The 23,336-nt window shown below is 34.4% G+C and overlaps 2 protein-coding genes and 1 pseudogene across 2 annotated transcripts; 2 read left to right on the top strand and 1 right to left on the bottom strand.

Annotated features, from left to right (window-relative positions):
• The first annotated feature begins 3,727 nt into the window (after positions 1–3,727).
• Positions 3,728–6,788, top strand: LOC129901282 (pentatricopeptide repeat-containing protein At5g59600). The gene has a single exon (XM_055976418.1). It carries the CDS (start codon positions 3,920–3,922, stop codon positions 5,510–5,512), a length of 1,593 nt encoding a protein of 530 aa, XP_055832393.1. The 5' UTR covers positions 3,728–3,919; the 3' UTR covers positions 5,513–6,788.
• Positions 6,789–11,539: 4,751 nt separating this feature from the next.
• Positions 11,540–12,998, bottom strand: LOC129901283 (transcription factor LUX-like). Its single transcript, XM_055976419.1, has 2 exons — positions 11,888–12,998; positions 11,540–11,807 (listed from the first exon to the last, which is right to left on the bottom strand). The coding sequence occupies exon 1, from the start codon at positions 12,800–12,802 to the stop codon at positions 11,909–11,911; it is 894 nt and encodes a 297-aa protein (XP_055832394.1). The 5' UTR covers positions 12,803–12,998; the 3' UTR covers positions 11,540–11,807; positions 11,888–11,908.
• A 4,156-nt stretch (positions 12,999–17,154) lies between these two features.
• LOC129900761 (putative pentatricopeptide repeat-containing protein At1g12700, mitochondrial) lies at positions 17,155–22,848 on the top strand (annotated as a pseudogene).
• The last annotated feature ends 488 nt before the right edge of the window (positions 22,849–23,336 follow it).

Genomic DNA, 23,336 nt, shown 5'->3' on the forward strand with positions numbered 1-23,336 from the left:
GCTCCGAGAGAATATCCTAGGTGTGACTAGCACTCGAAGACCATTGCTGGTCCCCAAGCGAACCACTTGATCTAATCACACATCCAAGCTCTCAGCGGAAGGTTTAATATAACTCCAAAGACAGATACTTCAAGTGGACACTCAAAACATCATGAATAATGAAATAATATGTTGAAAAATACTCAAGCATGATGTGACTCAATGTCATATACTCAATAATGAAATTAAGTTTTAAAAAAACAAACTGTGAAAGAAATTCATCCAACTCAACTCTGACTCAGCCCATGAAGCCTCTAACTCAATACTAGAAAGCTGCCAATACAAGTCCAAGGCTACCTCAATTGACTATCTAAAGAAGAATGAATGAAAGAAATATAAATAAAGTCCTCCGGATGCAAGGAGGCCTCACTGAAAGCTGGAGGGGGTTTAGTCTTCAACGATGCGTCTGTTGAGGACCTCTATCACCTGTATCTGCATCATAAAATGATGGAGGACAAATAACGTCAGTATATGAAATGTACGAGTATGTAAAATAGCGGGAAATGAACATAATCAACAATACTCAATCTCATGCAACTCAACTCAAGGGACTCACTCTGAAATGACTCAACTCAATAAACATGAAGTAAAATAATATAATACTTTAAATGATACGCAGTAAGAGATGCAACTTAATATATAAAAATAATAATATTTTACTCTTGGAGAGTTTCTCTAACCGATAACCATCACTTATGAGCTAGTGATGATACAATGCTTAAAACTATCGTTGCCACAACTGTCCAACACCTTGTCAGGGCAAAGCACGCTCAACCTCATGGATCCAATATAATAATTCTTTTTTGGGACAAGAGTGGCATAGCCTCCATACTACGCTAGCTACATAGTTTATGGGGTTGGAGTTGCCTCTACTCTTACTCTATATCGGTGCTCAATACTACTCCCAAAATACTCTATTATCTTCATATACATTAAGTGAGAAAATCGCTCAATTTACTCATTTATTCTCTTTTGAACTTTAACTCAAACTCAACTCATCTCAAAATAGACGTTTTAGTGAAATATTGTTCAACTCGTTTATACTTAGAATACTCATGCTCAAGATACTACTCAAGAGATTTCGCAACTCATGCTCAAACTCTTTCTCAATCAAAGATGACACTCGTCATTCTTTAAACTCAAACTAACGCATGAAATATTTAATGCAAAAACGTTCACAACTTTAAAACTCCAATGCATAAAGTACAATGAAATCTCACTTAGGGTTCATGTGAATGCAAACACGAATCCACACTCTCAACAAGGCTCAACTCAAGAAACTCATCAAGGAATATCATAATACATGTACAATAACACATTGAAATTCATATACACGACTCAATAGGAATTATAAATAATTCAAGAACTCGATCTATGGAACTTCGAAACTCATCTCAACTCAACAAACTGAAAATGTAGGGCACGTAGATGAACTCAATCCATGTTATGGGTAGCCTTACATACCTAGAAATCAAAGAATAATCAAAAGTTGGAAGGTGAGAGTGAACACTTGAACCCTAGCTTCTTTCTCTTCTCTAATCCTTGCTCTCAAATAAACTAAGTGTCAATGAAGGATTGGGCATATAGGGTACTGTTAAGGGACTCAAAATAGTCCTAAAAATTCAAGGTTTTGATTGGAAAAGGATGGGAAAAGACCAAACTATCCTCCACAAAAATCTGATTATAACCATATATGGGTCTTTTCTACGACTCGTCGAAACTTTGACTAGACGTAGGATCCACTCGTCCTGTCAAACTCTGAAAATTTGAGTTTTTGAATCTCTCCTACGAGTCGTTTCTACAACTTGTAGACTCTCGCATCATCACTCGTAGGAATGACTTTACTTTTAAATTTTTGTCTAAGTGTTTGGAGGTTCTACGAGTCGTAATCAAGACTAGTAGAAAAGACCCTAAAGACTGAAATTTTTCTAAGTATTCAAAGGTTCTACGAGTCGTTCTTATGTTTCGTACAAAACTCTACGAATCGTAATGTTGAGTCGTAAATTTGATGATTTGATAGCCTCTAGTAAAACGGCCATAACTTTTTATTCTGAATTCGAAATGAGGCAAATTTGGTGGCGTTGGAAAGAAGACTCAAAGACCTTTAATTTGATAGGTAATGAGACGCCTAATTCGTTATATTCTAGGAGATATGATCGTTCGAAGTTGACTCAAGTAAAATCTTATATCGAAACTCAATCAATAAGAAAGCTTTCAACTCAACTTTGTGCTAGAGGATTATTGTAACCCTAATTCACTTCAAATACACTTCAAGCCCTAAAGAATCAGTCATAACAATTACATTACAATTAAAATTATTGGATTCGGGCCTATACGCAAACAAGAATGATTCGGGTCTTAGCATAGAACTTTTCGGGGTGTTACATATATACCCCTAAACTTTGCCAAAAAAAATTCACATGTATGGATATATATTTTTTAAATTATTTTTTTACTTTCTCAAAAAAAATATACATACATAAAAAAATTTAAAAAAAAATAAAAATCAAAAAATTATTATTTTCACTTTCTTAAGATGAAAATGATATATGTTAGCTATTTTGTAATGATGGAGTATATATGAGCAACTTTTGTAATGATAGGAATATATGTACACCATTTGTGTAATGATAAGGGTATATTTAAGTGACTTTCATTACGGAGGATATATCAGCTATAACCTATAAATGACAAAGTTGAGAATTATATCAGGACTTTTTCCCATATCCTATATATATATATATATATATATTGAGATGTTGACCTAGCTCACTGTTGAGCGATCTTCTTCTTTATTTTTATTTTTCCATTTCTCGCTCTACGTTGAGCGATCTTCTTCTTTATTTTTCATTTTTTGTTTGTCGCTCAACAATGAACGATTTCGTTTTTTTCTCTTTTTTTTTGTTTCTTGCTCAACATTGAGCAATCCTCTTCTTTATTTTTTATTATTTGTTTCTCGCTCAACATCTTCTTTACTATCCCTACAAATCAGTTAATCAATTTATCATTAAAAAAATATTGACATAGCAAAATAAATTATTTTTTTATAATGAACTTCACAAATAAATAAAATTAAAGAAATCTCATTAAAAAAATTACGAACAAACTTAGTTAGTGAAATAAATACTTTATAATTGTTGTATAATATATATCTTGATTTAATAAATAAATAAATCTTTGTTAGTGAAACATAGCTTGGTATTACTGTAATACCATATACAAGTAAATATTTTTCTTTGTTTGCCCTATTTTTACTCTGTTTTTTGCCCTGCAGTAAAGAACATGGTGCACATCCATTAAATAACATAAGCAAGATCGCTCAGCCAAGAGCGACAAACTTTAAAAAAGAAAAAAAGCAATCGCTCAGCCAAGAGCGACAATTAAAAAAAAATTCACTGAAACTCAATAGTGAGCGAGATGTAAAAGAATAGACGCCGTTAAACGACAGTTAAAAGCAAAATATATATCGCTCGACACTGAGCGATGTGTCTGTTTTAGTTAACTCCAAAATAAGTTTCCCTTTGTGTATTTTGAACGAAAAAAGTGACCATTTTGGCTCCGGACTTCCATATATTAAGTAATTTTAAATTATTTTAACAAAGAAGGGTCTAAAATGTCTTTAAATTATGAGATTTCGTACAATATTGCCCTCCATCCACCTTATAAATGTAAGCAGTTAGAAATAAAGATATTTTTAAGTCAAAAGGTCGAAGATAGAGAATAGTTTTATACCAATTCAAATAATTGAGGGACATTTTAAGCCTTCTCCAAAGAAACAATTTTGTCCTTATTTACCATCAGCTAATCCAAACAAGCTCCCAAGTACTCTTTTCTCTCTCAAAATGCTTAAATTGACAAGGAATTTCTAGTTATCCAAAGCATGAGAGAAATGGTCATAGGCACCAAAGCAAACGACTTATACACAAAACTTGTCGAAACCTATACTCAAAATGGCGCTTTGCAATTAGGCAAAGCATTACATGCACACTTAATCATCAATGGATTGGCTCAAAAAACCCATTTTGCTTCAAAGCTTATTGCTTTTTATGCAGAATGTAAACATTTATCCCATGCACGTAAACTGTTCGATAAAATTCCCCAATCAGATATTCGTCGCTGGATTGTTCTCATCGGGGCATATGCTCGTCGTGGGTTTTACGAGGAAGCAATGAGTGTTTTCTATGAAATGCAAAGGGAAGGAAAGAACCCGAATAAGTTTGTTCTTCCTAGTGTCCTAAAAGTGTGTGGACGGTTCAATGATTTTCGAACAGGGGAGGTACTGCACGGTGTGATTCTGAAGAATAAGTTTGAATTTGATTCGTATGTGGTTAGTGCATTGGTAGATATGTATTCAAAGTGTGGTAGAGTTGAGAAGGCGAAAAGGGTGTTTTATGGTACTGTGGATAAAGATTTGGTTGCGTTGAATGCTTTGGTTTCGGGTTGTGTTCAACAAGGGATCGTTAAAGAAGCATTTGATTTGGTTGAGGAAATGAAAGTTCAAGGTATGAAGCCTAATGTGGTGACATACAATACTCTGATTGCAGGGTTTTCGCAAGAAGATGATCGGGGTATGGTTTGTAAAGTTGTTGAATTGATGCACGATGATGGACTTAAGCTAGATGTAGTTTCTTGGACTAGTATTGTTTCCGGGCTTGTGCAGAATTTTCATAACAAGGAAGCTTTTGATACGTTTAAGCGAATGGTGGATGATGGGATGTGTCCAAGTTCAGCTACAATCGGTAGCATATTGCCTGCTTGTGCAACTGTGGTAGATTTGATGCGTGGGAAGGAGATACATGGTTATGCGATAGTGATGGGGTTCGAGAAGGATGTATATGTAAAAAGTGCTCTCATTGACATGTATGCAAAATGTGGATTTATATCTGAAGCAAAGCACTTGTTTTCTAAGACGCGTGACAGGAATACAGTAACCTGGAACTCGATGATTTTTGGCTACGCGAATCATGGGTACTGCAGCGAAGCAATTGAATTATTCAATCAAATGTTAAGAGAGGAAGATAGGAAACCAGATCACTTGACTTTCACAGCAGCTCTCACTGCTTGTAGTCATGCTGGACTTGTGCAGTATGGAGAAAGTTTGTTCAAACTGATGCAGGAAAAGTATGTGATTAAGCCAAGATTGGAGCATTTCGCATGTATGGTGGATCTTTTAGGGAGAGCAGGGAAACTCGATGAGGCTTACAATTTGATTCAGAGCATGTCAATTGAACCAGATTTATTTGTTTGGGGAGCGTTATTAGGAGCATGTAGGCAGCACGGAAACATGGATATAGCAGCGGTTGCAGCTGAAAAATTGGCTAAACTTGAACCTGAGAGCGCTGGAAGTAGTGTGTTGCTATCAAGTTTATATGCTGATGCGAGTAAGTGGGTAAATGTCGCGAAGGTAAAAAGGGTGATCAAGAAGAAGAAACTGAAAAAGGTTCCTGGCTGTAGTTGGGTAGAAGTTACATAAGTTTTCAGATGACTTAGAGAAGCTGAAAATCAGATTATGTTGCCATGGGAAATACCTGGTTTAAATCGAAGTAAGATACAAAAACTCAGCAAATTTGGTAAACAGCTTAAAGAGGCAAAAGGTATACCTGAAGCAAATGTCATCATTCAAATTTTGTTGCATGCTGGTTCAAGACGTTGAGAGCACATAGGTAGACCGTATGCTCAGGGATGAAGGCGCGCCTCAAGGGGGAGGTGTAGAGAAATCCAATGGTTGTTTTTGCTCCCTAGTCTCAACAACACAACCAAATGGAAAATGCACCATTCAACAAAGAGGCAACCAGTTCTTTATTGAACAAGGTCTAGAATCAAGGTGATCACAACCTAGTGTATGCAAGATTTGGGAGCTGAGTTGAGTCATTACCATACTGAGTACCAGCTCGGTTTCCAAGGACGCTACTAAGTGCTGGAAATGAAACAGTTTGTCAAGGAAATGAAAGAAGATACAGATAGGCAAAGCATTAGAGAGTCACATGCACTTTGGGTCCTCAAAGGCTTGTCCAGACAAAGAGCACGCCAAAGGATACTCACTTGTGTCTCTCGGATGAAAAGCTAGTATTTTCATGCTGCATTCAGTTCGGTGCACTAAGCTCCTGCTATGCACAGGGGTTCGGGTAAGGGCCAGACCACAAGTGTCTATTGTACACAACTTTATCTTGCATTTCGCTAGAGGTCATTTCCACTGCTCAAACTCGTGAGGAACAACTTTCTTTACCAGCTACATCAAGGTTTTCCTTCCTCAACTTTAGGCCTAAAGCCTTGTAAATAAATTGCATAATACGTGTACTAGGATTTGAGAAATTAATATTAGTTTGTTCTAGGGGAAGAGGGACGGTAAAGTTATTTACATGAGTGGAAACCTGTGTTTTGGATACAGGTTTTAACAGAATGAAATTATTAATCTATATGCTTTTTTAACAAAACACACACTCCCCACACTCTCAAATAATATACTGTAATTACTTAAAATGCTACTACTACATATCTCATCCAGTCACCAGAGTATAGGGAAACAAGTTAAAATGAGATAAGAAAGTTCAGTGTTTCCGTGAAACAATTTCCAACAATATTACTAAGAGCATTTTACAGAAGGAACTTCTCATAAGAAATGACTTCCATCATATCAAACACGCTTGAATAGAAAAGGACAGCAAGAAGATCACAACATAAACGAGTAGAAAATCGATCAAACCAGTGATTCCAAGAAGTTACAAAAAACAGGGCGTTTGATCCTTGTGCAGGAGGCAAATCATGCAAGAGATAATGAAATAAAACTCCAAAACCCCTCCGTCGTGAAATATGAAACAAACCACCTTTGATCTTTTGACTTCTCTGGATTACAGTTATCCATTGCTTGATAAACCGCAGAGTACAGAGATGATTGCATACCTACAATCAAGTTCAACAGTACGGTTTCTATCCATCCAGAGTATAAACACAAGGCAAATGAAAAGCAATCAACAAAATAAATGGACACAGGATTCTATTATACAGGCTGTATCCTTCATAATGTCTCTATGAAGAATGACATATTTAGTAGAATAGCAGAAAAGCATGATGAAGAAACAAGCAACTAAAAGAGAGATAAAATTATTCACTTATATCTCTCATCTCTTTTAGCAACTACCCACATAGGATCTTCTACCAAATAAACAACCAGAATACAGGAAACACCTGAATGAGACAGTAACCATCCGACAAGAACAAGAAAAACATAGGGACAGTAAATTTTGCCAAGAGAACTAAAACAATTTCTTCTCCACCAACTTTGAGCAGGCACTCAGAGCACTAGTCTTTGTTACCTATGAGTGATGTTTTCTGAAATTGGTATTACCTTTTGGGTCGCTAACGTACGCAGATGCACATGTCGGTCCCCATATTTGAAGAGTAGTCGCTAACATACACAGCCATAGTGACAAACAGCAGATAAAAGGAGAAAGATGAGATGTAAGAAGAGAGAGAAACTACACAGCACCACAAAGACAATTAGGAAAAACAACTAAGATTAATCTGAAAAGAGTATTTACTTCTGCTGTTTAATTATTATTCAGAAACATTTCTATGTGATGTCCATCGAGAACAAGTGCATAACTAACCACGACTTTTTATTAAGGAAAACCTAACCATGATCTCTAATGAAGTAGTAAAGGAACATCAATATATACAGACAAGACAAACAGAAAATTAGTAGTTAATAAAGCCAAGAAAATTGAAGAAAATCATCTCCCTCGAAATTGGAGTTGAGATAGTGTGAACAACATTGACACATGCATCAATCTAGATGACCTACAAGATCAAGAAGAAAGGATGTCAACTCCACTCATTTTCTAAGAAGCCACCATCAGAAGTGGTTAGTTCAAAAAAAAAAGTTCCAAAGTTATCAAAATCATTTCAAATTCTACATAAATTCCATGAGTTGTGATTCAGTGCATCCACATGTACATTTTAGACCAATGCAGGAAGACAAATAATATCGATATTAGCTAGTGTCAGCCATAATATTCAGACATTTCTCATAGTTAATATTTTTACCGTCGGCCATCAACCCTCCTCCTTTATCTGGGCTTTGGACCGGTTGCGGTCTGCAAAGCTCACCCATAGTCAGAGTTTTAAAGCAATAGAAGTTGCATAAAATATATTCTTCAAATTTTTAACACGAGAAAAGAATATGAAGAGAAAGTACTAAAATAGGGGCAATACAGTATCTAACAATCAGCCGAAACTCACCGTTGCTTTGCACTATTGCTTTGCTGAACTAGCTTAAAGAAAGGAACAGTACAAGAGAAACACATTCACATAGTCCATAGATAGACATATACATATACATCCCATGAAGGAAAGGACACACATTTACAATATAAGGCTTCAAGCTCAAGCAACACTACCAAAGAAATTACAAGTAGTATCGTAAATTGACAAAAGTTATTAATCAAAAGCTTCTCAAATATTAATCCCACATGATTTCAGTCACACCTTTGATGGTCAAAAATATATGTATGTATATTCACATTACGAAGACGACACAAAATTGACTAATTCATCTAGACCAAAATAAGATATTCAGTTAATGTGTCCCCTCAAAGAGTATGTATCAACAACAACAACCCAGTGAAATCTCACAACGTGGGGTCTGGGGAGGGGAAAGTGTACGCAAACCTTACTCCTACCAAGGTAGGACGGTTGTTTCCGAAAGATCCTCGACTCAATAAAAGCATAAAAAGAGGTCAGATAAGGCTAAGAAATTCAAAGCGATATGGGAAAGCCAATAACGAAAGCGACACAGATAAAATAGAGTAATCAAAGTACAAACCGTAATAAATAATAACAGAAATCAGAGCACAAGAAATGGTAATACGCTTACTAATAAGGAAGAATAATGAGACTATGTACTAGCCTTCTACCCTAATGTGGGTCCTCCACACCCTCCTATCTAAGGTCATGTCCTCGGTAAGCTGTAACTGCACCATGTCCTGTCTAATCACCTCTCCTCAATATTTCTTCGGCCTACCCCTACCTCTTCTGAAACCATCCATGGCCAACCTCTCACACCTCCGCACTGGGGCATCTGTGTCTCTCCTCTTCACATGCCCAAACCATCTCAGTTGCATTTCCCGCATCTTGTCTTCCACCAAGAACACTCTCACCTTGTCCCGAATAGCCTCATTTCTAATCCTGTTGCTCCTGGTGTGCCCACACATCCATCTCAACATTCTCATCTTGGCAACTTTCATCTTTTAAACATGAAAGATCTTAAATGGCCAACACTCTGCCCCATACAACATAGTCAGTCTAACCACCACTTTGTAAAACTTGCCCTTTAAGTTGTGGTTAAATAAGGGGAAACAGGGCAGCAAATTATGATTTCTTCCCATTTGTCCTAACCTTGGTGGACAAGCTTACCTAATTCCTACTGCTGGTGGGAGATGGCAAGTATCTCATTGAAGTAGTAGCGGTGCACGAAAGGTTGCCCGGACACCACGTTATCAACAGAAAAACAGGGCAGCAGATTATTCAGGTGTATTGGAAAACTTTAAGCTGCCTCAGAGTTAATGTAACCACATGAAATGTTTGTCATTTGTACTTAACTTTAAGAAAGCACAAACACTTAGGAGCCACAAAGTTGGCCAATGATGTATGGTACAATCAATTACTATGTTATAGAAAGAAAATATGGCTATAAAGTGGCAAAGTAGGGTATTTATACTTCATATACCCATGTTAGGCAGCTGACAAGTTCCTAACATATTATTGAGTCTTTGATCATTACTGAATACAAATATGTAATACTAACATTAAGCAAAATGTTAACACTTATCATTAAAAGGATTGTACAAACAATTTGCTGTTATTGGGTGAAATTTATTGTAGGAAAACACCCACATCAATGTTTTACAAGAATAGATCGAACAAAGTACTATTTTGCTGTCTTAACTCAAATTTGTCTCGGATGTTACCACAGTATGACTCATGGTATCTATTGTAAATTCTCTAAGCTCAAGCATCTGGCTGGTCCACAATACAAATTAAGTTACAGTGGATCTGAGTTTCATTGGATAAACATTTCAAACTTTTAATAATTACCAATGATCAATAAGACAAATACATTTTTGTTATCAGGACAAATACCTTTTATATTAGAAGAGATCAATAAGGCAAATACATGTAATCCAGTATGCCGTTTAACATTTTTAACTCAATCTTCTGAGGTAAAAGCACAAGCCAGAATTACCAATGCAACAACAACTTCATTTGTACATGTTGATCAGACATTCAGAATGAAACCTTTTTTTTTCCCTTAGCCAACTCTTTCTGAATGTGAAGGGAAAATGCGCTTTACAATCACCGTAAAAAAAAAGATATCTAGTTTCCCTTTATACAGCCATATTTAACTACCAATGCATGAGTAAATGGACCAGAAAGAAATCAAGTAATGGGACGAGATGTTTCCTCTTCATCGAGAAATGGTAAGTGGTGGGGAGGGGAAACCAGCATTTGATAGTGAATGAAACAAATGAATGTCAAAGCAAAATCAAACTTTAATGCCCTCAAAATGTAGAATGCCATATGTAGTGTAACTCTTGACATCCAATAGATACAAGTAACTCTCAATGTATATCTGGTAGAACATTAGGTACAGCAGAAACATTTCTAGAATGCAGAAATATAATCGCAAGGAAAACGATTTCAACTAAGGTGTTACAACAGTTACTGCTACAATATGTTGGAGGCTAAAAGAAAGAAATGTATTTGCTTTATTAGCTTCATTACAAAATTAGAATGGGTCGAGCCCTCGTTGAAGTGCTGGTATATCTGGTAGAACATTAGGTACAGCAGAAACATTTCTAGAATGCAGAAATATAATCCCAAGGAAAACGATTTCAACAAAGGTGTTACAACAGTTACTGCTACAATATGTTGGAGGCAAAAAGAAAGAAATTTATTTGCTTTGTTAGCTTCATTACAAAATTAGAATGGGTCGATCCCTCGTTGAAGAGCTGGTTGTGGCGCAGAAAAGGCATTATATGTTCTTAGTTGACCATCCATCTTAGTTTGCATCAATTTCAAGAGATCGGCAAGAAAAAAATTCTTTTAGTATCTTACTTTCTGCAGCTATAGAAATTGGAATACGATTATTTTATCAGCAACAATACACTTCCAGGACAATGAAGATCATTGTATGACCACCAAATATTCCTTACACGCCAATAATTTATAAAAAAGTTTGACTCGTACCATATCGCCCACACTAATCGCTAGTTAAAATGTTCTATGGACTGAAATTCTTGGAACTAGTTTGCTTTTTGTCATAGTAAAAAAAATTGTAATCAATCAAAAGGAGGATGTATTAAACAAGATGTAAGAGTAAGCAGTCACTCCCATATCTTCTACACCCACATCTAGGAAAAAACTGGTTTTGCCGTCAATTTTGTATATTATAAACACATTGGCACACCAAAAGATAAGCTGCAATACTTATCAACACAAAAAGAAGAGAATCCGGTTATTGTACTACTTTTCAAGAAAAGTGTGATTGAAACAACAATTTTATCCTGTATTATGTTCTAAGCTCCTTTCTGAATAAGAAGCTACAATCAGAAATGACCTGGCTCTAAGAACTTTAGAGCAATTTATGAAACTTTTTACCTATAAATCTACCAAATCTAAACAAGTAAGAAAAAGGACTAAAGGATCTAACTGGAATTCCTAGTTTGCATTCCACCAAATGAGATTTCTGATGAACAATCAAGTAACCAACCCTGTACAAACAATTAACTATTAGCATACAAAAAGTTCACAAACAGTAGAGTTGCAACTTGTATAGAATCAAGAATCCAACCTCTTTTTTTCATGTCTACAGCTATTTGTCACCAGGAGCAACATGATGATAAGAACCAAATTTATTTCCAGACCAGTCCCGTGGTTGCCCCATATTATACTGATGATGAAACCCATGTCCTGACATTCCCATCATAGGCATTGGCACCATTTGCGGCGGATACATCATTGGCATTGGCATAGGCATTGGCATATGACCATTACTACTATGACCATTACCACCAGACTGCTGCAAACTCTGCGACACAGGCGTGGAAGCAAACAAATGATCAGACGAAGACGGTCCATCATTAGACAATCCTTGCATTCTCTTCAAATACAACCTATACTTCTGTAAGTGACTTGCAACATTTTCCCTTGTTAGTCCTTCCACATTCATAAGCTGCATAATTGTCTTAGGCACAGCATTTTTGATCCCTAAATGCGCCACGACGTCTACAAATCGCTTGTGCAGCTGCGGCGTCCAGACTAGCCTCGGCCGTTTCAACGTCTTAGCTGAATTATCATCTCCACAATTCTCATTCCTCAATTCAGAATCTGCCTCTTCCGTAACCATTTCCAGGTCAATCCTCCGGGTCTTCCTCGATTCGGATCCATCTCGTGTCAGATCCACCTCGTCATTCTCATGATTTCTCTCTTCGTTCCTTCCTTCATTGAAATGAAACTTCTCCGATAACATATGTAACTGTCCTGCACGGAGAGAAGAAAAGGTACTCTCCGAAGCACGATTGACATCGGCCATCGTCCTCGTCGGCTCCGGCGTGATTCTAAACGCCGACGCTAGCTCCGGCGGGATTAAAGCCTGAGATAACGGCGTCAGATCGTCAAAACTCGGAAGTCCGTCTTCCCACTCGAGAACACGGTTATCATCTCCGGCGTAAGCATCACCGTCGGTGATTTTCACTTCTTCACCCATAGAGAACCTTCTCGAATCCCAAACTTGTTACAATTTTTCTCTTTGTTTATTACAATTTAATTTATTTTTTTCGATTTAAATCTAATCTTCCGTGATATCAGTAGAGGATTGGATCAGAGTAACAGGATTTTCCGGTACGTTCACCGGCGGGAAGAAATTGGGGTGAGAAAAAGGAGGGGGTGGGGTATGTGGCGGTGGAAAATGGGGTATTAAATAAAGACGAAAAGTGTGATAAAAAGTGCAATATCTGATTCTAAATTGGCCCAGTAACGCCAGCGTGGATGATTTAGCTAGATATTTTTCTCTCTTTCTTACTAGAATCTTATAAATATCTATATCTTTTTCTCACTTTTTTTTCTTTTTTTTCTTTTTCTGGTTGAAAACATGCTTATATTACATGTGTTTTTCTGTTAAAAAAATTATTAAATATTTTTAAAATTTACTTATTATCATCTAAAATCGTTATTTAAAAATTATACAATTGGAATCGTGATTTTTCTTCTATAATTATAAGTATAAAAATGCATTATTATTTTTTAAAACACTAATGAAAAAAATGTTAGAAATGAAATAAAAAGAAGTATCAAGTATTTGACAAAATGTATTTTAGGCCAAATCAAGAAAAATATTACTAATACATTATTTTACTTGTTGATTATTCTAAAAGATTTTTTTACTTTTAATTGTTACTTTTAATATATCAAATAATTATTATTTCTTCCATTTTATTTTTAATATTAATTATTTATTTTTTAAATTATTTTTAAAATCTAAGACTATATATCAATTAATATAGGTATCATGATAAAATATTTATATTAATTATTGTTTTTATGAGACACGCAAAATTTATAGTGCACAAGTAAAAGTGATTAAAGAAAGTACTTTTTTCGTTTTAAAAAAAATGATCTATTTTTTTTTATTAATAGACTAAAAAAATTGATTAAAAAAATAGATCGTTCTGTTTTAAACGGTAACAAATATCTATATCTCTTTCTCACTTTTTACTCATTAGCCAATCCAATTGGAATGTGTCAGGTGTCTATTTATAGATTCTTTTTGTCTTTTCTTTTGGTCCTTTTTGCTAGAACTAGAATCAGTAATTGTCATAAATACACAATCTTATTTATCAAATTTGAAGTTTTAACTTGAAATAAGTATTTATTTATACAGTTTAATAAATTTTAAATTTTAATTTTAAATTACGATTTCAATCTCAAATTCTCTAAAAAGTAGAATTTTAAATTTCAAAAAAATAATTTTAATTTTTTTTAAAGTATAAAACTTATCCCATAAATTTATATTTACAAAAAGAGACTCATTTTTTAATTTCGAAAGAAAACCTGCACGCTCGATGTAAAGAAATTGTATGTACCAAGTGGGAGGATTATAATTTGTTTTAAAATAGCTAGTTACTATTATTGTTGATTTAATGGATCAGTGGATCTTTGTAAAAGTATTTGTATTTAAAATTTTATAATGAAGTATTTTTTAAAAAATGCATGTTGGACGTAAATAGATTGTTTGTATCACGTGGAAGAATTATATTAAAAATAGCTAGTAATTACGGCTGTGTATTTATTATACTAGTGATATCTTTGTAAAATTATGTGTATTTAAAAGTTTGTAATAGCATGTCAAGCATTTATTTATAAAAAGAACATGAAGTTATGTGATTTATTTATAAAAAGAACATGAAGATATGTGATTTATTAATATGGCGTCTTAGGATATTCTAGTACTTTATTTATGAACTATGTTTTGTTTATTTGATAAGATTATATATGAGTTGGAAAAGTTTTGATAGTTTTCACAACTTATGAGATTTTTATTTTTATTAAAATACAACTTAAGAAATCTAAATTGGATATCCAAATAAAATTTCAACTTCATATCAACATGATTCCATATCAATAACTTTAAGGGATAATTATGTAGATTGTCAGTTCATAAACTTTACCTACCATCTATTTAGCCTAAGCCTTTCTCTTATTCTTCGTCGTCCTCCCTCCTCTTCCTCCTTTAAAATTTGACATTCCGCAAACGTGAACCATTTCGAATAAATTATAGATCAAAAGACTCGAAACATCGAGAAGATTATTTCATACCTAAAATTTAGGACTGCTTAGAGAAGATTTTGAGTTGATATGGATTGAATAGTCAATGTATACTTCATGTATAGTCAGTGTATACTTTATTTATAGTCAAGTTATATGGCATTTTTTGAGTGTATTATAATGTATAACATTGTATAGCTCATGCATAAGTAAGTTATATTCAGCTTTTTGAGTGTATTATAATGTATAGTCAGTGTATACTTTTTATGACTTTTGGCTATTTTTATGCAAATAAAAACATGGTTATATTTGTTATAAATTAATTATTTTATTATATATATTTGAAACTATGCCTAACTTCACATCATAATTTGAGATAATGTCCAAATGTACCCTAAGTACTTTGTACTCCCTCCGATAAAAAATATGTTTTCGTTTAAATTTACGTGACATAATTTAATTGAACATAAAATTTAAATAATAAAAATAAACTTATAAAACTTATGATCTCAAAGTATTATGAGATTTTTATAATTATAAAAGAATGTCATTAGCATAAAATAAAAAAAGTTAAATTAAATTACTTACAAGTATAACAATATATCATTTTTAAAAAAGAAATTGATAAACAAAAAAAAACAGTGCATGTAAAACAAATGGGAGAGTGTCAATTGTTTTGGCAAACTGATGGGTGACCCTTCTCAACATTTTGTCATGCAAAGATTAACAAAGAACAATACTACTACTACAACAACAACATATCCACTAAAATCTCACAAGTGGAGTTTAAGAAAAATAGAGTGTACGCAAATCTTATCACTACCTCGTGAGGATAAAAAAATTATTTATGAATAACCCTCCGCTCAAATGACATAGAACAAGAGTAGAACTCCCAAATATCTAAAAGGCAAATGCCCCTTAGAGAAGTGTAACCCCACCAAAATATAGCTTCTTTGTCATTTGATCTACACCCCCAAAGTAGATAGTACTCTTATTTACACTTGCTATTACACCAAAAGCAGCAGAAAAAGCAAGGAAGTAGTCATATACTTCTAAGGGTAAATCACCTAAATGTACGATGTTCGGAAAATATTTACCACATATAGCAACATAATTATTTTAATCATATATAGCAAATTATTTGAATTAAATTAAGTACGGTCCTTATTCTTATAAAACTCTTATCCATGATTTTCTCTTTCCCGTTTCTTTCCAAATTTGCTGTATCAATATTCTCTCAAATCTTCTCACCCACGTTTTTCTCCAAAATTAGGGCAATACTTACCTTCCTAGCTTTTCAACCACGACTTTCTATAACATTAATACTTCAATTTTGGAACTTAGTGATGTGTATTCGGGGGTTATTGCCGAAGAATTGCGAAATTTAGGTGAATGCAGATTTGAATCAGTTGAAAAATTGTGATTTCTGAGTAGAGATTTGTAATTACTAAAGGTTTGAATGTTTAATTGTTTGAAGGTTTGAATTAGATTGCATGTCTAATTCGTTATCGATACACGATTTGTATTCAGTTGTGATTCAATATGAAAGTTTATTTCTGTTTCTACGTTTATCATGATTACTTGTTTACTTGTTTAATGTGTGTGCAATACATTTGTTTGTTCAAGTTTAATTCATTTTTGTGGCCTATAGATCACTGAAGACTGCTTTATTAGCTACATATTTCATTCGTGTCTAATTCTCTTTTAATTCATGTTTAATATGTGTGTAATACATTTGTTGTTCAAGTTTAATTTATTTTTGTGGCCTACAGATCATCAAAGGCTGGTTTTATTAGCTACATGTTTCATTCGTGTCTAATTCTCTTCTAATTCAAGTTTAATGTGTGTGTAATACATTTGTTTGTTCAAGTTTAATTCATTTTTGTGGCCTACAGATCATTGAAGGTTGATTTTATTAGCTACATGTTTCATTCGTCTCTAATTCTCTTCTAATTCAAGTTTAATATGTGTATAATACCTTTGTTATTCAACTTTATTCACTTTTTTACTTATCCAATATTCAAGTTTATATTTTTTGGTCACAATTATGTAATGGAGTTTCACTGTGTATGAAATTTAAAAAGTAGGAGAAGATTTTGTAATGTTACTTTTAACATATTACGAAAATATCAAGAAAATACAATTTTTTTTTTTAACTCTCAAGATTAATTACTTGTTGTCCAAAACATTTTTCAAGATCTAAGATTATCCAACAAAAACAACAACACACTTATATAATTCCATAAAGTAGGTTATGGACAATAGGGATGTATAAAAATCAAACCGACCAATAAATCGAATGGAATAAATTATTCACTTTTTTACTTGTCCAATATTCTAAAAATTTCCAAAAAGCACACGAAATAAAGATGGAAGTCCATAAATTAGGGCACGCACAGCAACACTGACACATCCATTAGCCATTGAAGATGAAGAGAATTTCTCTGCGAAATGGCAATGCTATTCCCTTTATCTCTTTCTTGCCTACTTCACATTCTGCTTCTGCAATTACAGTAGGAGATTATTCTGATAAATCCATTTCAGGAAAGGGTAAAGTTGGGTTAAACAGTAGAAATTTTGACAAAGTAAAGAGTTTAGATGATGCTGTTACTCTCTTCAATCAAATGGTTAGAATGAAACCTCTTCCTTCACTTGTCGATTTCTCTAAATTGTTTAACAATATGATAAGTATGAAGTATTACACTACTGTCCTTTCTCTTTTTCGAGAAATGCAGAAATTGGGTATCCCAATTAATGTTTTCATATTGAATATCGTGATTAATAGTTATTGTCTGATGGGTTGTTCTGATTGTGCATTTTCGATGTTACCCATTTACTTGAAGAATGGCATTCCATTTAGTGTTGTCACCTTTAACACTCTAATAAGGGGAATCTTTGCTGAAAATAAAGTTAAAAGATGCAGTTGAATTGTTCAAAAAATTGGTGAGAGAGAAGATTTGTGAGCCCAACGAAGTCATGTATGCAACCGTCATGAATGGGCTTAGCAAAAGGGGCCATACTGAAAAAACCTTAAGTTTGCTCCGGTTAATGGAACAAGGGAACACTAAGCCCGACACATATATCTACACCATTGTCATAGATTCCCTTTGCAAAGACAGAAGCTTAGATGCTGCTATCAGTCTTTTGAATGAGATGAAGCAGAGAGGTATTCCTCCAGACATAGTCACCTATAATACAATAATTGATGGTTTGTGTAGGATTGGTCAGTGGGGAAAGGTTAAGATATTGTTCTCTGAGATGGTGAACCTTAATATTTATCCAAATGTGCGCACCTTCAACATACTAATAGATGGACTATGCAAAGAAGGAAAAGTCGAAGATGCTGAGGAAATAATGAAACTCATGGTCGAAAAGGGTGTAGAGCCTAATATAATCACCTACAATGCGATTATGGATGGATATTGTTTGTGTGGTCAACTAGATAGAGCAAGAAGAATTTTTGATATCGTGATAAAGAAGGGCATTGAGCCTGACATTATTAGCTTTAACATACTAATAAACGGATATTGTAAGAAAAAGAATTTGGCTAAGGCCATGCAATTGTTTTGTGAAATTTCTAGAAAGGGATCAAAACCTAATACTGTTACCTACAATACTATCTTGCAAGGTCTGTTTGGAGTTGGAAGAATTGGTGTTGCAAAACAATTGTTTGTTGAGATGGTATCTACTGGACCAGTACCTAACTTATGCACTCATCACACTTTGCTTGATGGTTATTTTAAGTACGGACTTGTTGAAGAAGCTATGTCACTCTTTAATAAGTTGGTTGGAAAGAAAGAAAATATTGATATTATATCTTACAATATTATCATTAATGGATTGTGTAAAAATGGTGAACTCGATAAAGCTCATGCTATTTTTGAGAAGATTTATTCAATGGGATTGCTTCCGGATGCGAGAACATACAATACAATGATAACTGGATTTTGTCTAAAAGGGTTGTTAGATGAAGCTAAAGATATGCTTAGAAAAATGGAGGGGAACAATTGTCTCCCAAACAATGTCACTTGCAATGTTATTATGCAAGGCTATCTTAGGTGCAGGAAAATAAATGAAATGGTAACTTTTATGAAGGAAATGACTGTAAGGGGCTTCTCATTTGATGCAACTACAGCAAAGTTACTGGTAAACTCTATAAGTGAGAATCCTTCCGTCCTTGACATGATACCAGAGCTTCATGCGGAAAACAAGAAGTGAATATTTCTTTCGCTTGGTTTATTCGGCTATGTTATAACTTTGATACAATTTCGGTTTATCACTTCACATGAAAAGGAATCCAATGCAATTGTGGAAGATGAAAAATGAAAATCAAAACGTTGCTTGGGTTTTCATGCTGGCTTATCGAGGAGGTACATCACTTCTGATATTTTGATTGTTTTTCCACTATTCTTTATCTTGAAAATCTGGTATTACTGGTCTCTTGATATGATAAATAGTGTGAGTTACCCTTATGTGTACACATTATAAGTTTAGGAATAGCATTTCCAATGCTATTTGTTATCTTCTGTATTGTCATTTTCTATCTATTTGAGGAGTAGTATATCTCAGATAGGTATTCCATTAAATGATGTCAATTTAATTAATGTGTGGTTTGCAGAACAGGTTCATCATGGTCACGCCTGAAACTGAAGTTCTGAAAGCGAAGCAACTGATGATAGGTACTACTTTCTGCTTCATTTCTTTTTTGAATGCCCTTTTTTAGTGTATTTGCTTTATACACAATAAGATTTGCAATAATGTACTATATGATGGACTTGAGGAGTAACATATTATATACAAACAATTTAAGCCACACCAAAAAGAAAAGAGAGTATACAAGAACAACAATTTTGAAAGAACAAATTTTGGAATACTTAGCAAGACTACTGGTTTTTAACTAAAAGAAAAAAAGGGGAAACTTGACAAGAGTACTTATTCACCACAACAGAGTTGTCTGAGGGTTTATCTTTTCCCTCTAAGGCTGATGTACTGGCAAAGAAAATTGTATCTCGTATTCCTTACACGCCCTCTGCAAAGAAAATTACACTGGTTGAAGAAATCGGAATAAAAGAAGAAGAGAACTTACTCCATTTTATGTGGCACTCTTTTTCTTTTTAGCATGTTTTTAATAGTACAATGCCTTTCTATAATTGAAAATAATTTAATTATAAATTTCTCATTTTACCTTTAATGACATGCTTTTATAGCCACAAATATGACATGGCATGTTTAGCACTAGAAGTTCCTTCCTTTTTCAAACTCGGTGTCCAGTCAAACTCTACCACATAAAATTAAATGGAATATGTAATAAATTCCGTCTATACTTACATATTTCCCAAGGTAAGAGCGCTCACTACTTTTCACGCACGGTGCTTAAATAACGAGATATTATTCAGGCCAAGGACTTGAAGCTCGTCCCCTCCCCTAATATCTTCAGCATATTCCTTAATGTTCTTAGCGGAATATTCAAGTTTAGGGCTCTATACAAGTCTTTCAATTTTAATGAATAAATATCGCCGAAACTAGGCAGAATCTCCTCAAGCTTACGACATCCCCAGTGTACTAATTTCTGACACACGGGAAAGGATTCCTCCCCAACCTCCCACTTGGCAAGAGTCAGTTGGCTCATATTAAACAAATTTGAGATTCATAAAGGTGTCTTCCTCCCCCATGTTCCATTTTTCTCCCTGGATAATTTAGTCAACAAGGGTCAGCTCTTCAAGGTTGGGCAGTCTCCCTATTGTTGATAGTGAATTGGATGTCTGAGGAAAGTCAGACGACCACAAATTTTTCAAACTCAATGGAAAGTGAAAATCCCATGGCTGATTTGTCTCTACACTGTCATTTGTGTTTGTACTTATAAAACCTACTGTAAGCGATTCTAGTTCATTACAGACATCCAATTTTGGGAACCAATATCGCTCTGTTGAATAATTCCATGCTTTCTTGAGACTCAATTGAAGATTGGAAAACCTTTTGAAAATATCTTTTGTATCTTTTGAATAGGAAACCACAAGTTTATCTAAACATCTCAAGTTCTCTAACTTTGTATCCTCTGCTAACAGTATTGGTTCGTCTGTATCCATATCAAAAAAAGAACAAGCACTCAAGTATATGTGAAAGTCATGCACAAACAACTTTTCATTTCTTGCTTTTCTCAAACAGAAGTCCTGAAGTTGGAAAGTCGGGTATTTACCTATCTCGTTGAAAAGAACTACCATTTTCCAAATGCCCTTTTCTCTAATAACTTCAATCTTTCATCTGGTCTGAGCAATTGAAGGTTAAGAGATGTGTCGTTTTCCATGCAAAGCCACTTTCTTTTCTCGAGTAGTAAAAATAATTCTACTACCTTCTCAACGTCTGGAAAAGGTCTTGTTAACTCATCCCCTGTTGTGGTATCCCACAAGTCATCTAAAGACAATAAGATACCACTTTCCATACAGTTGTTTCCATAGCTTATCATCAACATCAATATTCTCACTCAATTTCGAACCAATCCAGTAACTTGATTAAAAAATTTATTCAACAACTCCTAAATTATTCTTGGTGGATTGTGCACCATGCGCGAATGTCGAAATGACTAGAAACTGATTTATCATTGTATACTTTGTACGCCAAAGTAGTTTTACCCGAACCCGGCATACTAGCGATCGTAATAATATCTAGATCTGCCGGTCCACTCGTGAGCTTCCTCATTATCCAATTTGTCTCCTCAAAACCTACAATTATGTAACTCACAATTTGCTGCAGGAATCTGAGTGAACTGGACTTGGGAGAAAGTGAATTGGAAGACCTCAGTGGCCATTGGCTTAAGTCATTTTCCTGATAGCTCCATGCACACCGCTTTTGTCACTTAACATTCCTTGTTCGGCTTCTGGTGTCAGCTTCTCAGCTTTGGAGAGTCTAGTTTCTCGCTCTCCTCATTTAAGCACTCTTCGGCTCAATCGTGCTGTGTCCATCTAGAAACTTCCATAGCTACTTTGCCATGCCTCCCAGTTGGTTGAATATGGTACCGGATCCTCACTGCTGACATACAGGCTGATGTTTCTGAAGTTTCTTAAACGTATCTCAAGCTTTTTTAGGCTGCAATCAACTCCAAAGCTTGAGTGAGGTTTGGGAGGCCATGCCAACCTACTATTTATCCAGTCCACTCCAAACTCACCTCTTTGAATTTAAGCTATGCTGCCATTCAAATACGCAAGCTCATCAGGGACTGTCACAATTTGGAGCAGTTGTGGGTAGGTTCTAGTTTGTGTTTTGCTTTTGTATAGATTTGCTTGTTTTAACATTCGAGACTCGGTACATTAACTGTGCTTGTGATAAAATAGAAATGTTGTTCATGGTTATCATCTTAATACCTTCTGAGCATGTTGTCTAGTTGTCAAAGCAGAAGTCTCTCAGAGAAGAACAATAATCCTAACTTATTCATTGTTATGCTGATTCTGAAAACTACCAGGGATAAATAAACAGCATAGATAAGCTTCGGTGTATACTGAAATAATGTAGCTGAACGATTAATGTCGAGTAATTTCTCTGAATAATTTGCTGGTCAGCCATATGGAGAATAACTTAGTGTTGCATAGTTGCTGTTATCTGGATTAAAGACTTCTCAGTTATTTGATTTTTGACCCTACACTTTGACAATGAGTCTCTGTTGTCCAATGCTTCAAAGTTGGAGACAATGCGAGCCCTTTGGGTGTCTAATCGTGCAGTAAGTTTTGAAATATGTAAGCTGCTGGCTCAGAAGTTGCCAGGGCTTAATGTTGAAGTTATAGACGGGAGGGGTCATCTGCATACGAGGCTAGAAAGTTGCCCTGTGTATCCTATTTTGTATCATTATGTATCAGTTTTAACTTTCTCTAGTGACTTGTTCATCTGGTGGAATGGTGTTGTCATGTACTTCTGGGCATGTATGGTTAATCTTTGTTGTAATTCTCTTTGAAGATTAATGTGAATCAAGACATTCATTTATACATCTCAAGTGCACTTCATGACCTTGCAACATGATGCAAATGGAATCCCATTTGTTGAACATTTAGAAGCTATTTTAGTGTTTTACTATTCTTTCTTTTCTATCGATAAATTTGCTTTAATACTAAGTTTTAAGTTTGGTGAGTGAAAATTTGAAAAACTTGAAGAAATGATAAGTCAGTTTGATAAACAAACACTTATTTTTGTTCAAAGTGGAATTAGGCCCAAGTTGGTTGAAAGTATACTGATACTGTGCTATTTTAAGAAAGGGAAATTTACATAAATGTAGTACATTAGGAAAATATTTATTATTTATAGCAATAATATTTTTTTCACTGAATACTTATAATACAATTTTAATACATATTAGCGAGAATAATTTATAAAACTCATATAATACAACTTTTATTCATGGATAATTTATTTATTACATACATTAATACACTTATAATACATTGTGTCAATTTCTTACCAAACAAGTATAATATATTTTAAAACACTTATAA

The sequence above is a fragment of the Solanum dulcamara genome, chromosome 8, assembly GCF_947179165.1.
Source record: "Solanum dulcamara chromosome 8, daSolDulc1.2, whole genome shotgun sequence".
Classification (NCBI taxonomy): Eukaryota; Viridiplantae; Streptophyta; class Magnoliopsida; order Solanales; family Solanaceae; genus Solanum; species Solanum dulcamara.